The 14,027-nt window shown below is 46.1% G+C and overlaps 5 protein-coding genes across 5 annotated transcripts; 4 read left to right on the forward strand and 1 right to left on the reverse strand.

The window, feature by feature from the left end:
• Nucleotides 1–325: 325 nt before the first annotated feature.
• GL218_00230 (uncharacterized protein) lies at nucleotides 326–3,724 on the forward strand (the record flags this gene model as incomplete). Its single annotated transcript, XM_033576642.1, has 1 exon — nucleotides 326–3,724. The coding sequence occupies one exon, from the start codon at nucleotides 326–328 to the stop codon at nucleotides 3,722–3,724; it is 3,399 nt and encodes a 1,132-aa protein (XP_033441712.1).
• An 893-nt stretch (nucleotides 3,725–4,617) lies between these two features.
• Nucleotides 4,618–6,171, forward strand: GL218_00231 (Platelet-activating factor acetylhydrolase 2, cytoplasmic; the record flags this gene model as incomplete). The annotated part of the gene is made up of 1 exon (XM_033576643.1): nucleotides 4,618–6,171. One exon carries the CDS (start codon nucleotides 4,618–4,620, stop codon nucleotides 6,169–6,171), a length of 1,554 nt encoding a protein of 517 aa, XP_033441711.1.
• Nucleotides 6,172–6,801: 630 nt separating this feature from the next.
• Nucleotides 6,802–7,782, forward strand: GL218_00232 (uncharacterized protein; the record flags this gene model as incomplete). The annotated part of the gene is made up of 2 exons (XM_033576644.1): nucleotides 6,802–7,085; nucleotides 7,164–7,782. The coding sequence occupies 2 exons, from the start codon at nucleotides 6,802–6,804 to the stop codon at nucleotides 7,780–7,782; spliced, it is 903 nt and encodes a 300-aa protein (XP_033441710.1).
• A 143-nt stretch (nucleotides 7,783–7,925) lies between these two features.
• On the reverse strand, nucleotides 7,926–9,065 carry GL218_00233 (uncharacterized protein; the record flags this gene model as incomplete). Its single annotated transcript, XM_033576645.1, has 1 exon — nucleotides 7,926–9,065. The coding sequence occupies one exon, from the start codon at nucleotides 9,063–9,065 to the stop codon at nucleotides 7,926–7,928; it is 1,140 nt and encodes a 379-aa protein (XP_033441709.1).
• Nucleotides 9,066–10,833: 1,768 nt separating this feature from the next.
• GL218_00234 (Protein indc11) lies at nucleotides 10,834–11,937 on the forward strand (the record flags this gene model as incomplete). Its single annotated transcript, XM_033576646.1, has 1 exon — nucleotides 10,834–11,937. The coding sequence occupies one exon, from the start codon at nucleotides 10,834–10,836 to the stop codon at nucleotides 11,935–11,937; it is 1,104 nt and encodes a 367-aa protein (XP_033441716.1).
• Between the last annotated feature and the right edge of the window lie 2,090 nt (nucleotides 11,938–14,027).

Here is a 14,027-nt window from a genome sequence, read left to right on the forward strand (position 1 = left end):
GGATTACGTCTATTTACAAGACGTCTTACGTCTCAATGATCTTTGGTTAAAGAGTTAAAGAGTTAATGTATATATACAACAACGGTAACTGCCTTATGTTCAAAGACCGTGCCGATCCTCGATATTGTGACGATCCATTTTTCCTACATATGCGACAGCACTGCGAGCAAGCAACCCATCTTCCTAATACTACGAAAGCTGTCGCATAATACCACTTTCCTTGCCGACACATTACATCTGTTCCTAGGAACCTAGCACCATTCCCGTCCGAGTCATGTTCGGGTTTGGTCTGCAAGATCTAACTTATTAGATCCAGCCCGTCGGAATGCTCTCACATCTCCGCTTCCATAGACGGGGTCCGTCCAATCCTTCATCTCCCATACCCGAAACCAGCCCTTGGGATGCTACTGCCCTTCAGCCTGCCCAGCTGGTCCCTGACGATGGCGTCCCAGCGCCTGAGATTCGACCACGATCCGCTACCTCCGTACCTTTTGCTCATGGACATGGTCAGCCTCCCTCGCAACCGGCGCCACCTCAGTCCCAACAGCCGCCCTTACAGCATAGCCAACCGCCAACCTTGCCACCAATTTCCGGCATTTCCTCAGCCGAGTCAGACCTAGCGATTGACCTAGAAAAATTTGAACACAAGCCACGCGAAGAATCGAAACCTTTACCACGGTCATCTTATAATGGGGATAGCGGGTTTATTGGTGGACTGGCCTTGCAGAATTACCGTCGGGAACAGGCGGCACTGAGACCAGACTTATTAGATAGGAATAAAACCCGCGCGTCGGAACCCCCTCCGTCGTTTACCACTTATTCTAATGTGGCCAATTTTCCAAGTCGTCCAGCGCCGCCGGTAAAGCCCGTCAAAGCCGCTTCTTCCTTCACTCCACCTGTCTCTCTCCAGAATGCAAATACGACAGGTAAACGGCCACCAGGCGCTAGAATGGTGTCAGATTCACAAGCCTCTCATGGCCAAGATGCCCCGCGAGGAAAGAAAAGCCTCCCCTTTCTGAAAAATCCCATGTCTACGTTGCTTCTGCGGAGGAAAACCAGTCAGAATGCACCAGACCTCGCATTGCCGTTACGTAGGCAAGATGAAGAACCTTCATACGATCCTCGGATTAGAGGCACCCGAGTTCATGATTTTAGTGCTCCACGACCGAGGAAAGTTGTGCCGAATAATGAACCGGTTAATTCAGGAGTTGAACAGCCTCGTCAGGATGTTGTGTCACCTACTTTAGAATATAATTCACCTGTTATAGGAGCGCCTCCAGTTCCTCCTCCCAAGGACGAAAATTCCCAGTCTACTCGATCGTCCTCAACAAATTCTCGGACTGTGTCAGTAGATACAGCATCCTTACAGAAAAGCCGGGGTTCAGTGAATAGTCGCTCTAATATTGAGTCCAGAAATGGACGAAATAGCCAGAGGAGAACAAATTCGATTCCCCCGTCGTTAATGTCATTGTCTCGAAATGGATCAGAAGCGTCTAGCCGAGACGTCCTTTCGTCGATTCCCAGACATATGAAAAGTACGTCTTCACGATTTAGTTTTGATATGATCGGTGCTGCAAAACAAGAGAAGTTGCTAGAAGAACGACACCGACAGCGCCAGCAAGACAAGAAAACGGACGAGCCCCTCGAACAGAGGGATTCTCGCTTCGATGATTTTGATGAAGACGCATTTGACTATGATGCGATGGATTATGACGATGGCCTCGAAGAACGCATACCAGGTGTTAATGCGGACTTAGACGAAGAAGACTTCGACGGTGTAGATGACCCAGATAATGACCAGGAAAACTTTGCGGGCTTCTCCTTTCAAAGATCTAATCCCGTGTCAGAATTAGCCAGTCCCCGTAGCACTGGAATATTGCCTACGCCTAGAGATGCGAATGGCAGTGTCATTGGCTATGCAATGACCGAAGAGATGATAGATGTCCCCCAGCCCTTAGATATTCCTACCAAGGATCTAGATGAAACTCCTGTAAGGCAGGCATCAGATCAAAATACCCCGACGGGACTAGGCATCCAAGGACTCGAAGCTGTCAACGAAATGTCTGAACAAGTATTATTTCAAAAACAACAGCAGGAAGGAAAACCGCGACAGCTCTCTAAGGACGATGAGCTATATTTTGATGACGGATTGATCCATGATTTTGACGGGGAGGGAGACGGATCGGCGTTTGATGAGTCTATATTCGATCTCGAGGATACTGATAAATACGGTCGGCCAATTCCCGGATTGTTCGCCAATGCGCTCTCGCAGAGAAAAGCTGTCGAGGAGGCAAAGAAGCGAGAATCCGATATGACCTCTAGATTGTCGGCACAATCCGATTATTCAGAATCAACGGCCCACACCTCTCTCAGTGCCGGCCTCCAGTCTAAACCGACCGAATCTGAGCCTAAAGTAGAAACACAACCACTCGTAGAGGAGCGTAAATCGTCGGTTTTTGATCTAGACGATACAGAGCAGGACCAAATAGCAGCTTACCAAGCAGCTCTAGCGTTGGCAGCTCATCAAGCAGCAGCTTCCGGAAAATTTCGAAGAGATTCATCCCCCTCGCTGCCTGCTGAGCTAACAGTTACGTCTCCGACGACGTCTGCGTCCTCCCACGCGGAAAACCTCGATGATTATGAATATGACAATGGACTATCTGCAGGACTGGATGATTATGAACTTGATGACGACGATATTATCGCTGAGGCAAATGCTAGCGCTCTTGCTAACGATTCGGATGGTTGGTATGGACAAGAGTTTGGATTTTACTCCGCGCCGGCACAGCTACAAACCCATTATAATACCAACGTGCTTAGTGAAAAGAACCTATATCAGTATTCTCACGGGGGTTACTTTGGTCCCAGTGGTATCAATCGGAGTACCTCAGGTCGTATCGTCTCGCGCGAGCCAAACTTGACACCTATCACAGAGCGGTCCGAGTACTCAAATCGAAACTCAATCATGAGCTTAGGCATACCTCAAAGCGCAAATCCTAATGGGCCTTTGCAAAGTCCCGGCTTAGCTCAGCTCGCAATGATGGCAGACGATGATAACATGTCACTATCAGCGCTACTTCGTCTACGCTCCAAAGCATGGGGTGGCTCCCAAGCATCACTCGTAAGCTCGCGCGAGGGCTCGCCTAACGATAGAAACGGCGCTACTAGTCCATGGGGTCAGGATCTTGGTATCGCAGCTTCTCACGGACGCAAGAATTCTGCCTTTTCCATCTTTAGTCAGGATTCTGCCGGAGCAGGTAGTGGCTCGGGTAGCCCCACGCTGACTATGTCTATGCCTGGCATACCTAACAATTCCCTTCCACCTCTCACGGTGCCTTCTAATCCAAACCCCATTGTTACAACCTCACCTTCTAGCCTACCGATATTTTCCCCCTTACAACCTTCATCAGTCTGCCCACCCGTCTTTGAGGATGAGGAGTCCAGTCCACTCGACGAAAGAAGGACTAACGTTGTGAGCCCGAGCCTATCGGCGTCAAGCACGATGACAAGGCCACGTAGTGAAAATATGAGCCCAACAGTCAGTCTGTCTTCCCAAAAAAGGCCAGGTATGGGTCATAGACATAGAGGAAGTGCAGACAGCATCTCATACACAAAGGAAGAAGATAGTGGGGAAACAAGATGGATAATGGAACGACGCCGAACCGCAGAGTCGGGCGAGATAGAAATCCTTGGCCGGCAAGTGGTTGATAGAGGCAGGATTTAACAGCTTTCGAGATAACCGACCTGTGATACGACAATGGTTTCTCACAACATGGGACGTGGATACAGGGCAGGCGTACATTTTCAAGAGGGTGATGTATGAGATATGTCTTCTCGCCTATATATTATGCTTCCTTTGGACTATGGCATATCATTGGAGAAATCGAGGGTTGGAGTAATAGATACCTACGTATAAGGGTTTGCTGGAGTACAAAAGCGTGGAGTCATTTGGCTTTCCCAGGTTGGATGAATGGAGGCTATTGAGCACGGGCTGGTCTTAACCGTGTACATCTACGCAAACCTTTATATAATTATAATAGCACTTTAAGCTTAGGGGTCGTATTAGGTGACCTCCTAATTATTTAACAAACATCGCGTTACCTACCTACCTACCTACGAATTAGATTATCGTACGCATCGTTGGAGCTAGAAGGGAATAAGAATTAGGTACCTTGGGTACTTCAATTAGGAGTAGAGACATCAAACGTGTGGTGGCAAAGAGGTAGATATACGTTGTTTACCTTGGCAAATAATACATAGGTACAAAGAATATCTGAATTGACTATGACTGACGTCAGTTCAGCTGAAAAACAAGAGATGTTAAATCTTGTGGAGTTGTTTACATAATCTAGCCTTATAACTTTTACGCGTCCATCGCATTCACTGTTAGATCTAACATGAAAGCTGAAATATGCTATATTAGTTTAGTTGGATTCTCTCATCGGCTTGGCTGAGACCTGTGGAGCTGAAATATACTATTGCATCATCGTCTTCCTCTCGAGTTTAATAAATTAGGTAGATATCAGCTTTAGTTTACATTTATTCGATTTCTCATAGTTATTCTTCAAAGTAATTCATGTCTTTCAAGAGTAAATCTTATACGAGTCGAAACTCACAATGAAGCCATTCCCAGAAGTTAAGAGCAACACGCCTCTAATGAGGTTAAGACTACCCCGTACTCTCCGGTCAAGATACACATGGCGATTAATAGCCGTAATCGTCATTGTTTCTTGTTATGTATTCTCTCTACCTCCATTTCCTCGACCGTTACCTAATTACAGCGGTCCGTATCCCGTCGGTGCAGTTGATATCGAGACACCCTTAGCATCACCGCGCATCATCGATACGGCGCGGTTTAAGGAAACAAAAGAGCACGCGTTTGAAGTTGATACTGTATTATTCACGCTATATTATCCAGCAATCCACCATGCCACTCATCGTCAAGCGAAGCATGACTGGATTCCAAAACCGATATCCGTAACCGCTGAGGGTTACGCCAAGTTTGCGCATATTGACAATTTTATCATGAACAAGGTCATGACAGGAGTACTCAAAGCTCTTGTTGGACACATTCAAATTCCAGCTCAGGTTGACGTACCGTTAGCTGACCTTGTATCCGCGGTGACGGCGATACCGGAGACCCGGGATAACATGAAGGAGATCGAGAAGGTCATACAGATCGGAAAAGGCGGGCATCCGGTCATTGTGTTTTCTCACGGCATGGCAAGTAGTCGCACCGATTATACACACTATGCTGGTGAGCTTGCATCCCGAGGTTATGTCGTTGCGCTGCTTGAGCATAGGGACGGTTCATGTCCCGGATCCGTTATCATGGAAAGTGGGAAACCGGATCACATAAAGCTTACCTTCAACGTTCCGGAAGTAGAGACATCTAGCGGAAAGGAGTTGACGGTAGACGAATTCAAACGAGCACAGCTCGACTTTCGAGAGGCGGAGATCGAGGAAACCGTGAGAGTCCTAAAGTTAATCAATGAAGGACAGGGGAAGGAGGTGTTCAAATCAAATATGCGGGATGAAGGCGTCGATTTCGTAAACTGGAAAGGCCGTCTCAACACAGACGATATGATAGTCGCAGGCCATAGCTACGGCGCTACCGGCGCCATGCAAGCCCTACGAGGCGGTCCCAGCGCGGAGCGTCCATTCAAAGGCGCCATTATCCTAGATCCGGGCAAGCAGAGCGGCCAGCTAAACGACGACATCCGGGTACCGGTCCTCGTTATTCACAGCAACTCGTGGAGCAGCAAGTACAGCCTATTCTACGGGCGCGCGCACTTCGATACAGTCCGGGATATCGTCGAAAACAACGTGCTGCGCGGAATGCCGTCGTGGTTCGCAACATCGCTTGGGACGTCGCATCCGTCGGTCACGGATGCGCCGCTGTTGGAGCCGTTGCTGCTTAGTTGGACGACTGGCGCGCGGATCAACGTGTATGAGGGGTTGAGGGAGTATGTGCATGTATCTGAAGATTTTCTATGGTTCTTGTCTACGGGCGAAGAGCGAGGTTTGCTAAAGGAGAAGCCTGAGTTTCCGCAGTATGATGAGGGGAAGGGGTTTGGAGTGTGGAAGCCGGCGCAGGGTGAGAATGAGAAGACCATGGGGGCTTGGTTTGACTGGAGGAGGTATTGGCAGGTTCATGTTTCGCCAAATTAAGTGTATGAGGTACAGGAGGTAGGTATGTAAGAGAGGGAACAGATCATGGTGCTTTAGGTACTTTGTTGCTATATCTAGAATATTACAAATCTGTGCAGTTCTTGTTGCTAAATAATATCACCAAGCATTCCTTATGGCCTTTTCCTCCAGTAAGATATGCCACCCAACCGCGCGTAGCTCTTCTTCGTCACACGCGAAAGTTGGGGAACTTCTGCAATGTTTTATAGCCCTCCTCTCCGACATCTAAGTCCTCTGGACCCCACAGCCGCCGAGCGCATATCTGTATCCATGATAGGCCACAGACCTTGAAGAAATCGAGACGGTGACGTTGTGGCTTATACAAGCCAATCGGAATATCCCGCTCGCGCCTCTATTTATACTTATTATATTAATTCAGGATGGATATCTGCAGGGAGAAGTTACTCATGGTGTACAGAGTTTTACCCATGAGTAGAATCCAAGACAAGCCCCCAATTAGAGCAGAGTAGATAAGGTCAGATCAAAGGGGCAGATCAAATATCACTTCTCTTCTTAGAGACACGAATTTTAAGCGTCACACATGTCTCCTATGCGCATAATATATCAACCTCCACCTCTTTGGGCATAATCTAATATTTAATCTAACGAGAGATGTCAAATCTCGGACCTTTGACGACGACGTTTACACCGGCGTCCGGGTGCAATTCTATTCTTTCGGGGATTGTATACACGCAGACTTTACAGGATGGCAACACGACTACTCACAAGTACCATAGTCTAGGGCCCAGTGCCACGTCCGAATGCTACCCACCAGGCTTTGAACCGGCGTCTGGTTTTTACTCCCCTGGGATCTGCCCGTCTGGTTGGTGGTCGGCGTGCGGAACGCTCGACGCTATCGCAACTCTTACCGAGACCAGAGCGACATGTTGTCCGCTGTATGTTGAATAATATACCCTTGTTCCCATTTGAGTATAGGAATGGTGGGTTCTAACGAGCAAATTTTATTTTAATAGAGGATATGTATGCATACAGAAGCCAGATCCAACTGAGACGTGGTCGACCTTGTCCTGTTCATCGTCTGCTATTTCATCTGTCTCCGTGACAGTCCCAGACCTGTCCAATCAGCTAAGCAAAGTTACTGTACTAAGTGGGATCATCATACATGCTGCAGCGATCAACGTACGATGGCAGAGGAGCGATTTTATAGCTTCTCGCACGGACACATCGACTTCTTCTTCGGCGACTTCGTCAATATCATCCTCTCTTTCTCAAACCCCCACACCAAGTGGTACTGATACAGATAACGAGGATACAGAAACGGGACTTTCCTTGAGCGCGAAGATAGGCATCGGTGTAGGTGTAGGACTGGGAGGGTTACTCCTAATTTCAATCGCGATTGGTATCTGGTTGTGGAAGATAAATCATCCCAAGGAGAAACAGCAGCAAGGTAATATGACCATTAGCGACCTGACAAATCCTGGGGCTCAGAAAACACCGGCAGAGTTGTGGGAGCAGTACCAGCAAGAGATGCAGACTACGAGTAATACGCACGAAATGGTCACGGATAATAATCGACATGAGATCACGGGTACTTCTAGGCCGGCTGAGCTGCCCCACGAGAATTGGAGGTAGCTTGTAAGAAGTCTTATTTTTTCCCCAAACTGGTAGTAAATTTTCTCTAATATCACGGAGGAATTACTATATCCATATGGTTTTGTCATAGATACTAGCTGTTGCTTTGAACATGAATATTAAATTATAATTCTCCTAAATGATCATGGAACATTCATCACGCTGATAGTGACCTTATTAGTTGTGCTAGGCGGCAGACGACCACCTCCTGCGATCAGAAAAGACTTGGGATCCTCCTGGAAGACATGTAGAGACCTAGTATACGAAGCTCCCTCCGGCGTCGACACTTTCGTCCATGCATTTTCGGCTCCCAGTGCCTTGTTGATGTAAATGTCAGAACAGCACCCCGAAGACACGATAATCGTTCCATTCGCACCGCCAGCTGAGGACCACACTACATATGGTGAGCCTGTTGGGACTGTGCCATCAGTAGTCCTCAACAAATGATGAGTCGCGCTGTTAAAGTTTTCTGGGTCGCTAGAGAGACGGTAGTAGACTGGGAATGTGCCCGAATTTGCCGGGTTCGGTCCCCCGCCATACTCATACGTGAAGATGTATTGGCCGTTAGGGAGCAATGCTGCCGATGGCATCCCTGGGCGTTGGCTGTATGTAGGGTAAGCCACATCGTCAACCACGGGACCCCAGTTGCGCAAGTCGGTAGTGGTTTGGTGAACCATCTTCTGGCCGTGTTTCGTATCTCGTTGGTCCGAGTAGTAGTATATAAGCTTGCCCTTGTGAAGTAGCAAGAATGGCTCCCAGACGGGAGTCAATCCATTATTCGGTCTGGCTTCGCCTCCAGCAGCAACATGGCTCAAGAATTTCCAAGTCTTGCCGCTATCCGAGGAAGCATAGAGATCAAGTTGGGTCTTTGAGAGGTCTGTCGGGATCGATGAACCGGCTAGTAGCACGTCCCCTTTCTTATAACCTGCGAAATCCTCTGGCAGCACGTAGAGGAATGGCTGATACCTTAATCCATATCCATATCCTTGGTCCTCGACTTGAGAGAGCTTCGTCCACGTAGCGCCTTTGTCGCTAGATCGATAGATGGGAAAGTATACAGGGGGAGGTTCCGGGCTATAATTCTCCCAGGTTGCTAGAATATCGTTATTCGGGAGTTGCGCCGTGCGCGCATAGAGAACTCTCGGATCCGTATAAGTGGAAGGCGGACTGTAGATCACAACCCGCGAGAGCTCCTTTATTGCGGACGATTGCGGTACCGCAAAAGTGCTTGTAGAAAGCGAGAAGATGGCCAAGGCGGCCAATAAGCGATCATGGAGCAACATTTCGGCTGCGATGTAATTAATCCAGCTCCCTAGTAGAGCTTATAAGTCGAGGATCTACACCCCATTTTCATCTTTACCGTCTTCTAATTATATACTTGCATTTCGGGCTATCCGGATAAACCCGTTCAGAACATTCGCTATGCTCTCCGCCGAACAGCTCCGCAAAAACAAGATCTTCCCATGGTACCCCAGATTTTAGTCGAGCCAATCAAAAGGCCTTGTCTGTGACGAACACGGTAAAGCGACAGCCCAGACCTACGCCGATTCATGGAAATATCCCATAGGTTTAATAGTAGCCATACTAAGGTCGTATTCCATCATCCAGCACAGACGGGGGCGGTCCTGTTCCCCATGGGAGGCTGGAATAACTTCTTGATTTCCCCTCATTCTCCACACAAGCTGGGTTACGAAGTGGCTTGTCGTCTCTTTATGCGCACCACTAGAAAGACCGTAACAAACCAAATAAACTTATGGACGGCCTATCTATATTCTAGGAACTACTATTTTATAAATAATTACTAGCCCGTGTTGGTGCACCTACCATATTCATATTATTTGCTCTAAAAACGTGGGGGTGGGACATATTGGTATGTTCTCGCTACATAAAGACTCCCGCATATAACTAGCGCTGAGAAATTAGTGCGAGATGGGGAGAGAACATGGTCTCGAGAAATTTCATGACTTTTTGATCGCATAATAACTTCCAGTTATTACTATCAACAATGTGTTAATTGAGAAAGGCCGGTAAAGAGGAATGGGGACATGCTTGACAACCTCGAGGCTGGAACTCTAGTAGGCTGATTTTCTCTCAATATGATGGCTGTGGTATGTGATTTATAAGGTATGATACTATATAGTTAACTCTAAAGCCCTATATAAGCTAAAAGATGGCCCTGGGAGAGGAGCAAATAAAATACTAGTTAAACGCGGTATTTAATTAACTGTACTTTGGTTGAGCTTCGGCGTGGAAACTGGGAGAGAACTATTTCACTTATCAATATTAAGACAAGTTCCTATAAAGACGCCTGACTACCTGTTAGGTACATGATTTTCTTTATCAGCTGGTAATGTCTAAACTACAATAAGCCATCCCCTTAACTGACATACAACTTCATCCCGTTATTGTTATGTATAGTACGCAAGGCTTAGAGTTATTCGTTAACATATTGAGAAAAGGGCTTAATATTAGTCTAGAAAGCAATATAATTGGTCGATCTAGCTCTCTAAGAGCCATTTCCTCTTTTTTAAGGAAGCCTTACGTACCATTCAGAATTCCAGGGGGTATAATTATATCAGCTAAGGGGATAGCTATGACGATAGAAGTCATTATAGAAGATATTGTTACAAAAGCCAATAGTGTTCTTGTTACTAGTAAGTTCGATTATATAGAACGAATAATTAGTGATCAGATCAGATAGGGAGTATGAACTTAACTACTGCTAAAGTAGTGGGAAACATTTATCTTTTCAGGTATTACTAAAGCTAGTTTCCGTATTCTCGCGTCCTTCGGAATAGCGTTCGTGAGGCGCGAAACGCGAAGTCAGCATTAGCATAAAACCCATATACTTCGGCGAATATGGCCAGAATTCAATTACTATGAATCACTAACACCTTTACTACGATTATAAATCGGAGTAACAGATACCCCGACAATGACAAATCGTAGGCCCCTATATAACTAGTGATAGATCTTTCATATCAGTGTTTATTTTATGCTTAAAGCTGTAAGTCATTTCTACAATCAACACACTTCATCCTCCTCACCAACATGCCTCGAAATACTAGTGCTACGCCCGATCGTTCCGGTCGGTGGATCGTATCTAAATTTGGCGGCCCGGACGTCTTGAAATGGGATATTTGGGATCCGTATACTGAGGAGTTACCAGCTGGCCATGCTATCGTGCGAGTCATAACAGCCGGCATTGCCGGAACTGACAATCTCCAACGCGTGGGAGGTTATCCTGACCCCCGTTGCTTGAAACCTGGATTCACACTAGGGTACGACTTTGTCGGCGAAGTGGTTACTCTAGATCCTTTAGCATCGAAAGAAAATCCCCTATCTGTGGGAGATCGAGTCATGGCTATGTTCGGAGTTGGTGCTTACGCAACTCATATTATCTTACCCGCGGCCGAACTCATTCGTATTGACAGTGCGGATGATCCGATCAAAGTTTCCACCCTCCCGCTCAATTATTCAACGGCCTTCGGGATGTTGAAGCGGGCTGTGACTAACCTTGTCCCGGGATCAAGTATCTTGATCGGCTCCGTGAGCGGAGGTGTTGGGACGGCAATAGCGGAGCTGGTGCGAGCGTTTAAAATGGACCTAAAGATGATTGGGACATGTTCACCATCGAAGTTCGAATATGTGAAATCTCTAGGGGTAATTCCGATCGATCGCCATGCGCCTGACCTCGTAGACCAAGTCCGAGCCTTGACCGGTGGCGAAGGGGTAGACGTGGCATATGACTCGGTGGGGAGCGAAGAAAGCATCCAAAGAAGCTACCAGGCGACAAAGAAGGATATCAGGCAAGTCATAGTAATTGGCGCCATGTCAGAGATTTCTACCGATGGATCCGGACTACGGCAAAACGAGCTCGACCCTAGAACCGTGGTTCAGCAGCGACTACACTCTAGAGTGAGGTTATGGAGTGCTATAGCCGACTACAAGGCGATACAACAACAGGTCTGGCTCGAAGACTTGCAGGCAATATTGGGAAAGGTCCGGAGCGGGGAACTATCGCCCACAATCGCGAAGTTATTTAGGCTCGGCGACGCTGTAAAAGCTCATGAGTACCTTGTATCAGGCACAAACGTGAAGGGTAAGATGCTGTTTGTTGTGGATGAAGATCTGGCTACGCAGCACGGCTTGTAAAGGGGCTGACCTAGTTTCCGCGTTATAATGTTCCTAATTTATACGTAATATTTACTAGATAGTCACATATTTCTATCATTTGAGTTCACTAGAGCCTCTCAGTAGTTATCAGAGCACATATGTAAGCTATGCCCCTTATAAAACCATTTACTGTTACTTTATTCTAGATATAACATTCCCATGCGGAAACGGTTAAATCAAATCCTTAGATGCTCTTAAAGTAATACATATCAATCTGCTCTATCTCATACATTTTCAAGGAGACATTGAAGATACCTTAAGCTGTTATCTCCTATATTTCTAACTAGTAATTTTATTAGACAATATTTTCCTACCCCTAGTAGTTATATTAAGTTTTTTGACTCCCAGTTACGGACTCGTTCTGTTTCGAGATCATTTTTATTGGGAGTACCGGGCACTTGAAAGTTCAAGATAACAACTATCGATATCTGTCTATGTAGTAAATAAGACATGTTGATTCAGTTGATTTATCGTATTTAGAAGAGAACATTAGAGAACTTTCTGGAAATCCTACCTATATTCATGGTATTATCCTTCACAAAAACATTCCGATTACCTTCTACGCGTAGCTAAAGAAATATCGTAATAGTATCTACATAGCTAAAGAGTCTATATTCAACTGCTATAGTAGTCTATAACATAATAGGTAACCTTTAGATTGTAGACCTACCTACCTACGAGGTCTTAGATCTTAGTTCATCATTGTGATACATTTCAAAGCGAACTTTATAGCCTTCATAGTCATGTCTCACAATACAACTGTGGCTAGTCTCTTGAGATGCGCTCGGATATCCAAAATACATGGCAAATACCTACCTAACCTAACGTATGTTAATTTTGCTAGTTAGCTTCGAAAAACTAAATAGTCATCAGTCTCCAAACCTTCTGTTTGAATCTTACGAGTAGCGGTAGCTGCCGTATGTCTAAGATATAAGATAATTCTTCGGGACGGCGTTCACTATATTGGTCCGATAGACAGGGTCTTTATCATACGGTGAAGTGTCAGGTGTATGCCTCTAATGGCAAACACATCAATGCTTTGACCGGGAAGCAAGTCGCCGACAACATTGTCGTTTGGTCTAGGTAGATTGATACGTCATTTACCAATGACCTAACTGTCTTCAGGCTATCTATATGCACACCCTTCCAACCTACCTGGGACACCCTATCATGTATACTAGGCATTCAAGGATTTCAGTGATAGCGTAGAGTTCAGGGTCCGAGAATTACGTGATATGTACCTTTGATGAATTTTCCAACTAGATGGGTATACAGTGCGTGTAAAGTATAGTTATCCACGTGCATATGTACATCTTCAAGCGTGTACATATCCTGGAAACCCCTCTTCTTTGAGTCTAGGTGCTTATGGTATCTTAGAACTAATAAGCGGGCTTTATTTGTATGTTGACAATACCACCACACAATTAAAGTGATAGGTAGTAGAAGTTGGCTTACTGATTTACTAACGTTCTGTAGCATTGCTGTTGGCTCTTTTTATTAACGTAACGTATGAGTACATGAGTAGAATTCTCATCCCGCTTTTGGTCTCTTCTAAGACATCCTTTAAAGCGGCAGAATTCGGACTGGAAGCACCAGTCGGAAGACCTTTGAGAGTTTAGCAGTTAGTTGCTACAGGTAGCGTAGCTTCGGAAGGTCTCCCCGCATCTAGCTTACCACACACGCTTGCAGGGATTCGGAGTCCAGGACTTTCTTTTAACTGGTGGCCCTAATCCCGACCATCAATGAGGCGGGTGCGCGATGCTTAATGCAGGGACACTGCCACTCTTGCATACAGTACGCCCCTTGTAATAATGTTAGCTTACTGGACGTGCACGATACAAAACAAGGCCTCTAATTCTGGATAGAAAAACGCCCTTTAAAGCATCTCAACTATTATACCAGGGTTTTATAGCATAAAATACCCTGAAACGACGTTTTTAAAAAGCTATAACAACCTCATAGGGCGACAATAGATATACGCTTCAGGATTTTAGCAAAGTAGTTCTAGGGGTCCGCTGAATAACATTATTACAAGGGGCGTACTGTACGCACGATCATACTATACAGAT

The sequence above is a fragment of the Daldinia childiae genome, assembly GCF_008694065.1.
Source record: "Daldinia childiae strain JS-1345 chromosome Unknown Scaffold1, whole genome shotgun sequence".
In the NCBI taxonomy this organism is placed as follows: domain Eukaryota; kingdom Fungi; phylum Ascomycota; class Sordariomycetes; order Xylariales; family Hypoxylaceae; genus Daldinia; species Daldinia childiae.